Below are 12,282 nucleotides of genomic sequence, written 5' to 3'. Positions count from 1 at the left end.
GGCATACAATATCAGCAATCCCAATGCTAGATATTTGATGCTCAGGTTGGAATCAGTACTGAAGAGGCTTATCTTACGGTTTTCGAGAAATAAACTGTCTATTAATTGTGTTAAGGCAAAATTCAAGGTCTACTCTCGTACTGGGAAAACAGCACCGGAAATTATCAATGTTAATATTCGGGGTCTGCCCGTAGAAATTGAAAGAGTTGATAATATTAAATATCTTGGAATAGTAATAGATTCAAATTTATCATTTAAAAGCTATTCAGTTTATCTTTGCATGAAACTGCCAAGAAATATTGGAACGATGAATCATTTGAAATTTATTCTGCCGTTTTTAGCCCTGAAATCTCTTTATCATTCTCTAGTAAATACATATATAAATTATTGTCCTTTTATTTTTTCAAATGCTTTTATGTTATATTCTTCCCTTTCAGAGGTAAAACAAAATAAAGCTCTGCATACACTGAAAAATTGCCTGCCTACCCCGTATTCTTACCCTGGTAAATCATCAACGAAAAGTATGTACCAAATTTTAAATATCCTTCCACTGGATCTTTTCCCTTCTTTTCATTCTGTCCTTTACATGATAAAATATGTTCAACGTCTTTTGCCTGATTATTTTTATTTGCATAATACATTTTTTTCGGATTCAGGCTTAGTATCTATTAATTTTATTTAAATTTTGGGACGGAGGCTCCTCATTTCGTTTTATTTATTTTTATTTGGTTATTTTAAATTTAAGTTTTTTTTTCCCATGCGGAGAGTTGAAGAGCCATCTTTTAATTCCGGTATCTGAAGACAATGTTATTTATTTATTGTTGAGTGTATAGGCCCGTTCTTTTGCACCAAGATCTTACATCTTTCTGTAAAGATTTCCGTTCTTTTAACTCATCTTTGTTCTAAGATCTTACAGCTCACTGATGTTAGAAAAAGTGTGAAAGACGCCATCTTTCTACCATACAGAACAATGATGAGAGAACTTTGATGATAACTCATTATTGTTCTTAGATCACTGATCAGAGCAGAATGATGAAAGACGTTTGCAAAAGAACACTAAAGGTGTAAGATCTTAGTGCTAAGATTTCACTTTTAAGCGTTCTTTGTCAAAAAATGTAAGATCTTAGCAAAAGGTGAGTAAAAGAACGGACCTTATAACTCATACAAAAGTTATCCTCAATATGGGTAATTCAATTGATAATTTTGTGAAAACATATTTTATTGATTAATAAAGAACTTGAATTTGAACCCATCAGCTGTGCAATCGGTTCGTTACGGCACTTGGCCAACTTCTCCCGAAAAAGAGAAATGAAAAGAAAACGTAATTAATTTAGATTCACTAATGATAAAGTTTTGGTTAATTTATCTTGAATCAAAAGTTCCATCCAGTGAATGTGTTGACCCCTCCCCCAATGTAAAAGTTACTACAAAGAAATGCGAGCCTTTTTTATTACAAGATCAATTAAAAATATTTCCATATTGAGGGCGCAATAAGAATGTTGAATAATTAACAAATTAAAACTGTTCAATTATTTTATCAGATTATCTACTTAAGTCTGTATTATCAGTTTCGTAGACAAATGAAATATGAGTTTTATTCGAACCTACTAGGCATTGAAATATGAGATTAGTTTATATTTTTACAACTAATAAGAGACTAACTACTTTGACTCGAGTTGACTCGAGTTATACTTATGATTTATGTTTTGATACTGACATTATATTACTTAAAACGCGACGTCGGCTAATTTTTTAGCTTGTGACAGTCACTTACTAATTTAGTAATATCTTTATTTTTAAGCGTTCTGCATCAATAGTAACTTCAACATTTATGATCACTGAACCACCAATGCGGGAAAACCTGGCACTAAACGAACTATACTCACTCAACCCTTTCGAGATTTGTAAAGCTCATTTATTGCTATATACATCAATAATACTACAAAATAAACAATGGTATACAAAGTGACGAGTATTACACAATTTCTTCAAATTATAACGACTTATCCACTTTTAACTATGGAAGAATCAATTTGGGGGAGGATGGCAAATTTGCCCAAGAGAAATTTCCATATTTTTCTGTAAATTTCTTTAAATTCTAAGAAATTTACAGGAAAATATGGAAATAAATAAAAATCCTGGATTATAACCAATGCCGTATCCAGGGGGAAGGGGAGGTTACGGAGTTCGACACAGACACACCCTTCCAATTTTTCTCCGACTCGTAAAAACGTAACAAACATGCATGTAAACAAATTCTTGATTCGTTTTTGTCTTCTATTGTAAGCCCCCCCCCACCCCCAAAAAATATTCTGGATGCATCCTTGATTTTAACGGTTATTTTTGACCGTTTTCACACTTAATTTTAAAGTGGGCCCCTACAGACGTGCCAAATCGAAAATATACATTTATAAGTATGAGAAACAGACAACGAATTTCCTTTAGTTAGGTGAGAAATTCTAGAATAGGTTTATACAGCTAACCGAAGTTAAAAGTATGAACACCGCACACTTTTTTATTGAAATATACTGATCAAAATTAATGAGGTTGAATTGAATAAGATATCAAAAAGGTCTTAACCCAATTATTGGCAGAAAAAAAAAATATGGCTCGAGTTTGTACTTGATGGACCTGCACGGTCCATCAAGCACGGGACCTGCACGGGTTCACTAATAATAATATCAACTCTGTTTAAGCTTGACTTAATATATAACTTTATTTCTGATGACTTAAGGCTTTGATTTTGATATTCACTTCACGTTGAAACTGGGTGTAAAATAACTAATTTAATATTGCCAGGGAAAATTAAAGTTTAAATAATTGATGCTATTACCAATAACATTTCATTTTTTTATACCCCCCTTACAGGTTATCAGTGAAGAATAACTGCCTGTCATTTTCCTTCTTACTGTGGATTTTCTCCCGTCTTTTTTGCTTCCTGTATCGCCGGCCATAGAGCGTTGCGGGGGGAGGGGGGGGGAAGGGGTTAAATGATCAAATATACGCTTTTATTTCTTAAGAATAAATATCTATATGTAGTTGAAGCGAAATTTCATTCATCCTTTGGTTGCCCATATAAGTATGGCGTTATTCCTTTGAGCATTATCAACTTATAATTGAGCATTTATATAACCGATACGAATCCAGTCATTGCTGACGTTTATCAATATCCGTCACTAAGTTACTCAAAGTTAGTTTAATCTCAAAATTTTACCCCCTATTGATTTTGCCTATCTTCAAGTTTTATGAGCCTTTCAGAAGTTCCCAAAGATGACCCCCCTTCAACCTTTTTGGCATTCGGTAAAATTTTTGCCGAAGGTAAAAATTTCGGCCAAAATTTAGCAAAATTCTTGATTTCAGCAGAAAATTCGGCATAAATCAGGTAGCGATTCGGTAAAATTTATGAAGATCGCCCCCCAATAAATGAGCCTCGGGACGCCCCTGCCCATAGGCAAGCCTTTCAGAAGCCAATCTGATCTAATCAATATTTTTATGTCCCTACAACAAAGCATTTGAATTACCCTTAATTTTGTACACTTACTTTCTCTAAATATAACTCTCTAAAGGATAACCTTCCAGGGGATGCTCTCTCTGAACGCTAAGTCTCTCTCCGGATAACCCTCTAAAATGCTCTCTCTCTAAGATAAGGGTTAATGCCAAAAATAATTCTTAGCTGTTTGCTGCAAGGATTCTGTTGAATTTAGCCCAGATTAGATTGACGATACTCACCCTGATTTTACTAATCATAACATAAATATCAAGAAATATATAGTGTCCATTTCTGCTGTTAGCTTTCAGCCGCAATTCTTTTAAATAATCAAACATTCTGGTGCTTGTACGTAGGTTGCCTTTTGAATGGGAGTCTAATTTTGTTACGTAATATAAATTTAAAGGAGAGCGTATAACTGAAATATTAGTTTTTGGTTATTATTCACGAATAGTCGTCAGCGCAAGGAAGGTTTTTTCAAGATACAATAAACCCAATTTGGAATTTTAAACTCAATCCCTCCCCCTAAATCCCAAGTTTTGCTAAATTTTTGAAACTTCTAAATTATCAAGTAATATTAGGATTCCTGTCGTCCTTCATCTTTCATTCACCTCAAAGCGCGTCGTCCACGTAGCTTTCAAGCTTGTGTAGGGATAACAATTACTTTACATTAGGTCCTTATGGTTTCACATCATCTGCAAATTAGTCTTCAATCGCGATTTTATAGGCCTTTTACATTGCTACATATAAACTTAATTTACGAAGCTTAAGTATATAAAATGGTCTATGATTGGCCTGCCAAAAATAACCGGCCAACTTGAAATTTTGTTCTCATTCACCATGTGATCAGTATCCTTTGCAAAACCCAGTTTTTCTTAATAAATACTTTCTGTCTTTAATGCCAAAAATTTCCACAAAACAAGAAAATAACAAAAATAACAATATTGCAAAGCTAGTGGATACTAGAAAACTTTGATAATATACATAGATTCAGCAAAGACGGCTACGTTAATTTTTTTTTAAACAATCTAATCTTTTATTTTACCATCCAGAACTCCTTAAAGAAATAAATGATTAAGCAAGCCAAAAAAACGTTACGCCAAAATTTTGGGTTAATCATATCCAATTGCCTATTTGAACTAAGAGAATAAAAACAGCCCCATACTGAGATCTGTTGCAAAAACGTAAATTTTGGTTCTTTAATGTTACCATACACTTATGTATGATAGGGTGGTTTTTTCACAACTATGCCATACTCTTGCAATGCTGGTACTAGATCTTCCATACTCAGGGTATACTTGCGGTCCTTAGATTTGGTTTTTGAAGGCTGCCCAGATCCTCTCATCTTGCAATGTTGAAGAGCGTCATTAATAACATCAGAAACAAATTTTTGGGCAGCCAAAGACATCAGACGAATACTAAAAAAGAGAGCCTCAAGTGAAGATACAATATTACCTTAATAACCTAATTAGGGTAAATGATTTCATAAGAAGATACAACTTTAAAAAAAAAAAAAAATCAAAAGATACATTTCAGCGTTTGACAATATTCAAAAAAGGTACAAAGGACAATAAAAATCAAACCTGTTTCTTTGATTCCACGAAGCAAAAAGTTACAAAACCATTTAGAAAAATCAGAAATTTAATTTTAACAAAAATGATCTCCATATACGGTTAAGTAGCTTTTGGCAAAAGCGAAAGCCAACTAAAAATGGCCAAAAAGTAGCAAAAGTTGAACAAAAAATATGCCACCAAACAGCTCAAGAAAATATAGCCTTCCTTAGATAGTGTAGTTGTTTTTCGAAACCACCAGATTATTAAATTTAACTAACTAGTTATACACTTATCCAACTGTCAACCTTTATTTTGACAGCTTTTCTCCCTTGTTGGATCTGTATATATATATATTAAAAAAAAAAAAAAAAAAAAAAAAAAAAAAAAAAAAAAAAAAAAAACATTTACTGGAGGCAATATTTTAGTGTGAAATCGCTTAGAAATCTGAAAATTGCCAAAATCAAAAAATTTATTTAAACGAAAAAGATCTCTATATAGGATAATGAAGCTCTTGGTTGTTTTTCCGGTTGTTGGATCTCTAAATGCATAAATACAAAAAAACATATTTACTGAAGCTAATATTTTAGTAAGAAATCGTTTGGAAATCTAAAAATTACCAAAATCAGAAATTCAATTTAAATGAAAAAGATCTCCATATATGCAGTAATGCAGCTTTTGGTAAAACGGAAAACCATCTAAAAATAGGTGAAAAATCAGTAAAAAAATAATACTGAAAAATATGGCATCAAACAGCTTAAGAAAATGTAGCTTTCTTAAGATAGTGTAGTTGTCTTTTGGAACCATCAGATTGTTAAATGTTTGAATTTTACACATAAAAAGTGTTGTTAAGTTTATCTATTAGTGTTGCCTACTTATTTCCACCTGGCAACACTGACGAAAATGCAATACTGCGCTAAAAACCTAATAATTTTGAATTATGCTGTCTAGCTGCATCTTCCAGATCCTCAGCAATTTTATCCATGGCCTCCACTTCACTCCTTCTTAGTTCATATTTCAAGGCTTTCTCCACTTTCTTCACATTCCTTTTGTTTTCATATGATCTATCACTCAGATATCTCGTGTAAATGTACTTTTCCCTTTGTATTAAACACAATGCTTGGTCATTAAAATTCTTAGCTGCAATCCTAGCTTTCTTCCCTAAGACACGCAACTGCACAGATTATTTTTCGAAAATTATTCCAACCATCTTCCACATTGTCAAATTTTAAAACTCTCAAGTTTAATATTCAACTGTTCCTGGAAAGTTTCTCTCTAATTCTCATATTGGAGTCTACCAACATCATAAATTCCCGGGAGGTAGTTACCCTTCTGAAATTTCAGCTTTAAATTAACCCTAGACACTACTAGATGGTGATCTTTTCAGGCCTTTCCTAATTATAAATAATACGATTTCAGGCCTTTCCTGAATATAAATAATACGTGAATACAAATATTTTACTCTAGTAATAAATAGATTTTATTTTTATTTAACTTTTTTTCATATTTTTAATTTTAAGATTAAGCAAAATTTATTTCAGAAAGCACTTCTTCGAGCATACAAAAAGCAAAGTCAGTGGCTGATTAGTTTTTTTTTATCTTTCCTTTTTTTAAAAACAAGAATTTCGTTAAAAAAATTGTCATAATACCTCATGTCCACCAAAATTAGAATCGAAAGACAAAAAACTATATACATCTTTATTTGCTAAAAGAGGCATGATATGCATGCCTCTATACAAAATAAAACATGAACTTACATTCGTGGATCAGATGATTCAAATCCAGCAGTTCCAGCATAATAACATGTAACCGCATCTGGAATCTAGAAGAAATAAGAATAGATGAAAGAAGAAATAGAAGAAATAATAGAGGAGAGTAGAATAGAAGAAAGATTCTTCTGGAAGTGCCATCAAACAGTTCGTGGTAACGAACTGTAAGTAAGGAGCATCCCGGCTCAATAGTAACCAAAACTCTAAAAAACGGAATTTTGATACCAATAGATACGTCAGAAGAATCAGATTCTTATTTCAAATAGATAAGTTTCATCAAGTTTAGTCTTACCCATCAAAAGTTAGGCGCCTGAGAAAATTTGTCTTATTTTCGAAAAAAGGGGGAAACACCTCCTAAAAGTCATAGAACTCTAATGAAAATCACACCATCGGATTCAGAGTATCAGAGAACCCTGCTATAGAGGTTTCAAGCTCCTATCTGCAAAAATGTGGAATTTTGTATTTTTTGCCAGAAGAAAGATCACTGACGGGTGTTTATTATTTTTTTTTTTTTTTTTTTACCAGGGGTGATCGTATCGGTCCAGTAGTCCTAGAATATCGTGAAAGGGCTCATTCGAATGGAAATTAAAAGTTCTAGTGCCCTTTTTAAGTGATCAAAAAATTGGAGGGCAAATTGACCCCCTCCCACGCTCATTTTTGTCCCGAAGTCACCTAATCTAAATTTTGAGATAGCCATTTTGTTCAGAATAGTCGAAAATCTAATTAATATGTCTTTGAGGATGACTTAATCCCCCACAGTTCCCCGGGGAAGGGCTGCAAGTTATAAACTTTGCCCATTGTTTACATATAGTTTTGGGTATTGGGAAGTATACTGGTGTTTTCAGGAGGAAGTTTTTTCTTGTGGGGGGTCGGGGTGGGAGTAGGGTATACGGGGAGGATCTTTCCATGGAGGATATTTCCTTGGGGGAAGAAACATTTCCATGAAGGAGGCGCCAGATTTCCCAGCATTATTTAAAAACGATCAGAAATAAAAAAAAACAAGTTTTTTTCAACTGAAAATAAGAAGCAACATTAAAACTTAAAATGAACAGAAATTATTACGTATATGAGAGGGGGCACCCCCTAGTCAATACCTCGCTCTTTACGCTAAAGTTTTTTAGTACTTTCAAAAGAGCTATTTATTCTAATTAACCGGCCTTTTTGATTCAGGGGTTTGTGATTAGAACAAAATTCGAACTTTAGCGTAAAGAGCGAGGTATTGACTAGGGAGCGAACTCCCTAATATACGTAACAAAAACATACGAATATAGAAATTCGTTACGTAAGTTAATTCGTAAGTTACGTCAGAACAAAATTTCGAGAAAGCCAATTAGCCAAAAAAGGAAAATTAATATGCAAATTTCGTTTTAATTATTCAGTACGGTGAGCCAAAAATCAAAGCTGCATTAATTCAAAAACGTTCAGAAATTAAATAAAAAAAACAAGTTTTTTAAACTGAAAGTAAGGAGCGACATTAAAACTTAAAACGAACAGAAATTATTCCGTATATGAAAGGGGATGTCCCCTCCTCAACGCCTCGCTCTTTACGCTAAAGTCTGACTCTGTCTCACAACTTTATTTTTTAAAACAATAAAAAACTTTAGCGTAAAGAACGAGGCATTGAGGAGGGGACAGCCCCTTTCATATACGAAATAATTTCTGTTCGTTTAAGTTTTAATGTCGCTCCTCACTTTCAGTTTAGAAAACTTGTTTTTTAGTTAATCCACAGGAAGTGCTTGGGGTAACTTCAAATTACAAGTTGATTTTTTTTTCTTTAGGTTTAATATGATTATTTCTCTTTATTTCTGTTCGTCTTTGGTTTCATTTGATTGTGACTTCTGGCAGTTTTAAGTTTGAATTTTTATAGGCCTTTATTTTGGCTTGTTTTAAATTTGATATGGATCTTTAATTTTCTTTGAAAAACTTCTTTCTCGGAAAGTTGCTTTAAAATTAATTTGTAAACAAATATGAAAGTGTCTCCACAACATGCAGATCCTACTAACAATTTTCAAGACTAAGTTTTGTCACATCCCTGTCTCCTCTACAATTGAATCAAAATAATTTTTCTCCTCGTCTGTACGCATTTATACTATTTAATTAATAATTGTCATAATGTTTCTTATATGGAATATATTACATTTCATATGATTGTTATATTTAATTACAAACCCTATGAGCCAGGGCAGGCTTTCTGAGAATCTGCAAAGTTGCACATTGTTTTATTATTATATTTTCGTCTGTCAAAAAGTGTCAAAAGTTTCCACTTATTCCTGTTCATAAAAGGGTAGAGAGTGTTGCTACTTCCTCTTAAGATTGGTAAGAAAGAACCCCTTGCTGGAAACATTAAAAGAGTGTACCAAAAACTAACTGATTGGTAAGAAAGAACCCCTTGCTGGAAATATTAAAAGAGCGGACCAAAAAACTAACTGCTTTGTGCTTTCAACTCCTCTTTAAAGGAAACATTCTTTGCTTCCCCTTTTCTAAGGACCCGATTTGTTATCCAAGAGACACGCATTTTGATCGTGTTCAAGTAAGTAGTTTTTCAATTTTAGAGGTTAGCTTCAGTGAGGTAATTTCGTCAAAATCCTAAAGGGGGGAGGGAAGGAAGTTGGAGCCAATTTTCGAAGATCAAATGAAAATGACAGTGAAAAATGAGTTGTATGGTACCACAAAAGCAAAGCTATACTGAAGAAAACTGACATGTTTCTCTGGATGCTTGAATTATGCAGGCTTATCTCAGTTTTGACAAGTTTTTGTTTTTGCAGAAACTGCATTTCAGCACGGGGGGGGGGACAAACTTCGGTTGGGGCGGGGGGAGGGGGGGGGCTTGGCAAACTGGGTTCTGGAGGAAGCAGTTCCGCCACCCCCGCCTCATAGCAAATTACGCCCCTGGTTAGCTTTGATACTATGTGTGGGTTTGCGTTTTCCTGCAAATGCCTCTTTTGCCTGGAAAAGTTGAACCAAGAACACTACAGAATTCAAATGGTAAAGTTCAAAGAAAAAAAAACAACTTAAAACGAAGAAGCTTTTACCTTCAAATACATTAAAAAGTAAAATAAATCTTTCTTTTCTGTCACCATCACTACCACAATATAAATAAATAAAAAAAGAAAGAAAAAAAGAAAAAAGGAGTTTAGTTCCCCTTCAGAAGCTGCATCTAATTCATGCTGACTATTTTATGTTATAATACTATTTTATGCATGCTGTATGTGCAGTTTTTTTATTGTTTCATCTTGACACTATTATTGTTTATGTTTATTGCATAATTACCACAAAAGTATGGTCACACGGTTGCAAAAAATATTGAATTTTTTTCTGCCAACTGTCAACTTTCACAAAAATTGTGACAGTTGATTACCATTACTATTTCTTCCAAATTATTCAATTTTAAAAAAAAAAAGAAAAAAAAAGACACAGAAATTATTTTCGAGCCATTTTCTCCATAAAATAGAAAAAAACTACACATTTATACATAACAGAAAAACTTTGGTAAAAAGGTAAGCAGTCATTTGGACCTTAAAAAGAACACTATAAGATACTTGCTGTAGGGGTGTAGTCTTCTAAGCTTTGAAGAAACGTTCCTAAGGACTGCCCACCAGAAGCACTAACTTGATTATCATCCATAGAGTCATTTGAATGTTGTTGCATGTCATCTGAGTGATCCATTATTAAAAAAAAAACTTGCCCAAATAGTTCAAAGAGTCCTAAAATCATGAGATATATACAATGATATGGCTTAAAACTTAATATAAAAGATAGCTCTCAGCCCTTTCCCAAAGACCTGTTGGGATATCCATAAAATGTGAAATAACGTCTTGTTACTTCCCGTTTTTTTTACTGTATCTGAAAACATGTATCTTTTGAGATTCAATACAGAACTGGTTTAAAATATTTCATCTAAAATGAAGAGGTTGGGCTCCCCCACAAAGCAGAACTGGAACACGTGCACTTGCTTCCCACACAGTTTGATTGAGATCCAATAGCCCCTTCTGCTAAAAGTTCCAACATTCTAATAACACATTTTGGTACCCTTTGGTAGCTCTAATCTCTCACAAGGTTAGGTTGAGATCAAACAGTCTGTTCTATTGAGACATCATGAAACAATAGTTTAGGGACTGTCTGTTTCCTATGGGTGTTAGATTGCATCCAGACACCAGCATACTAGATCTAACCTAGCTAGAAGGTTAGATCTGGATGAAGGGCAGCCATTTATGGTAGACATGCAAATGAAAAGATTCTGAAAAAATCCCTCCCTCCCAGCTATCTATTTGTTTCTTCATTTATTTTTTCACCCATAAAAGGCAAAAACTATAATGTTGAGTACCAACAGGTTATCCAACAATCTAATCAAACATGCCCCCTTTTCCTGATAACAGATATTAGATATAAACAATGGGAAAACTGCATAGCTCTCAGCCCTTTCCCAAAAACCTGTTGGGAGGGGGGACATCTCCAGAGGCATGATTGTTGGACCTTTCAACTATGCTGAACAAAATGGCTATCTCAAAATTGTAATTGCAAGATTTTTGGGAAAAAGATGCATGGGAGGGGGTTGGTTGCCCTCCAATCACTTTTGACTCTTAAGAAGGACTTCATAACATTCAGTTTCTATTTGAATGAGCTCCTTCCAAAGTTTCTATGACAAATCCTTCCATACAAAGTGTCTTGTTGAAAAAATAACATGTTGTGCCCATTTCATTCTTTATTTAGTTAGTACTATTGCGTTGCCTATTATTTTGGCCATTCTATTTATTGCTAAACGCATATGGGACTTTGTAATTTATGCATCAGCTGGTCTTTGGCAAAGTTTAGCATTTCAGCATGATGAGTTTTCTTGCATTCACTGCAGGTTTGTAGAATTGAGTTGCATGTGTTGGATGAGTGTCCAATTTTTTTACAATTTTGGCATTGGATAGGTTTGGTACAATTTATGTGCATTCATTTGATCAAATAGGTATATCTGTGCAGAGATGTCTATTGTTGCTGTAATTGTGTATAGAAAAGATCTGCATGGCCTTTGACCATTAGCATCTGGTTTGCCCAGTTGAAGAACATCCACAAATGGGATTTGGTTTCCAATTCTGTCATAAAACACTTCTTTAGCTTGTGATTGGACTGTACTGCTGATATTGAAGATAAGGGCCACTAGAATTCTTATATATAATTACAAATTGAATGTTGCTGTTGCAAGATTTCACTCTCATTAATTAAAATCTTTAGGCTTCTTCTTTTGATATCCTGAAAATTCCTTAGAGATGCCAGGATGCCAAACAGGGGAGGCCTACTTACGTATTTTGTACATAAATGAGAGAAAAACTTTTATGATTTAAAGGACCAATTTACATAAGAACCCTATCCAATCTTTTGCTGGTACAAGTTCTGCCATGTGGGTGAATGATGACTGAACTGCAAGAAACCACCAAATTTTATTGCTATTTTGAACTGTTATTTTACCACCAAAGATAAATTTTCAACA

General features: G+C 33.7%; 1 protein-coding gene across 1 annotated transcript; it reads right to left on the bottom strand.

Moving 5' to 3' along the window:
* Positions 1-1,900: 1,900 nt before the first annotated feature.
* LOC148956101 (transcription initiation factor TFIID subunit 10-like) lies at positions 1,901-10,510 on the bottom strand. The gene is made up of 3 exons (XM_089093374.1): positions 10,350-10,510; positions 6,795-6,859; positions 1,901-4,905 (listed from the first exon to the last, which is right to left on the bottom strand). The coding sequence occupies exons 1-3, from the start codon at positions 10,470-10,472 to the stop codon at positions 4,704-4,706; spliced, it is 390 nt and encodes a 129-aa protein (XP_088949500.1). The 5' UTR covers positions 10,473-10,510; the 3' UTR covers positions 1,901-4,703.
* Positions 10,511-12,282: the final 1,772 nt, after the last annotated feature.

This window comes from Artemia sp. Qi Xiang Cuo, chromosome 1, assembly GCF_049724085.1.
Source record: "Artemia sp. Qi Xiang Cuo chromosome 1, ASM4972408v1, whole genome shotgun sequence".
Taxonomy (NCBI): Eukaryota; Metazoa; Arthropoda; class Branchiopoda; order Anostraca; family Artemiidae; genus Artemia; species Artemia sp. Qi Xiang Cuo.
This window is presented reverse-complemented; position numbering and strand designations above follow the sequence as displayed.

Excerpts from the sequence above, each read along its gene's own strand:
- LOC148956101 (XM_089093374.1), bottom strand. The coding sequence starts at position 10,472 with ATGGATCACTCAGATGACATGCAACAACATTCAAATGACTCTATGGAT. Across the intron at positions 6,860-10,349 it reads TAGAAGACTACACCCCTACA|ATTCCAGATGCGGTTACATG; the intron begins GCAAGTATCTTA and ends TATTTCTTCTAG. Across the intron at positions 4,906-6,794 it reads GAATCATCTGATCCACGAAT|TATTCGTCTGATGTCTTTGG; the intron begins GTAAGTTCATGT and ends TCTCTTTTTTAG.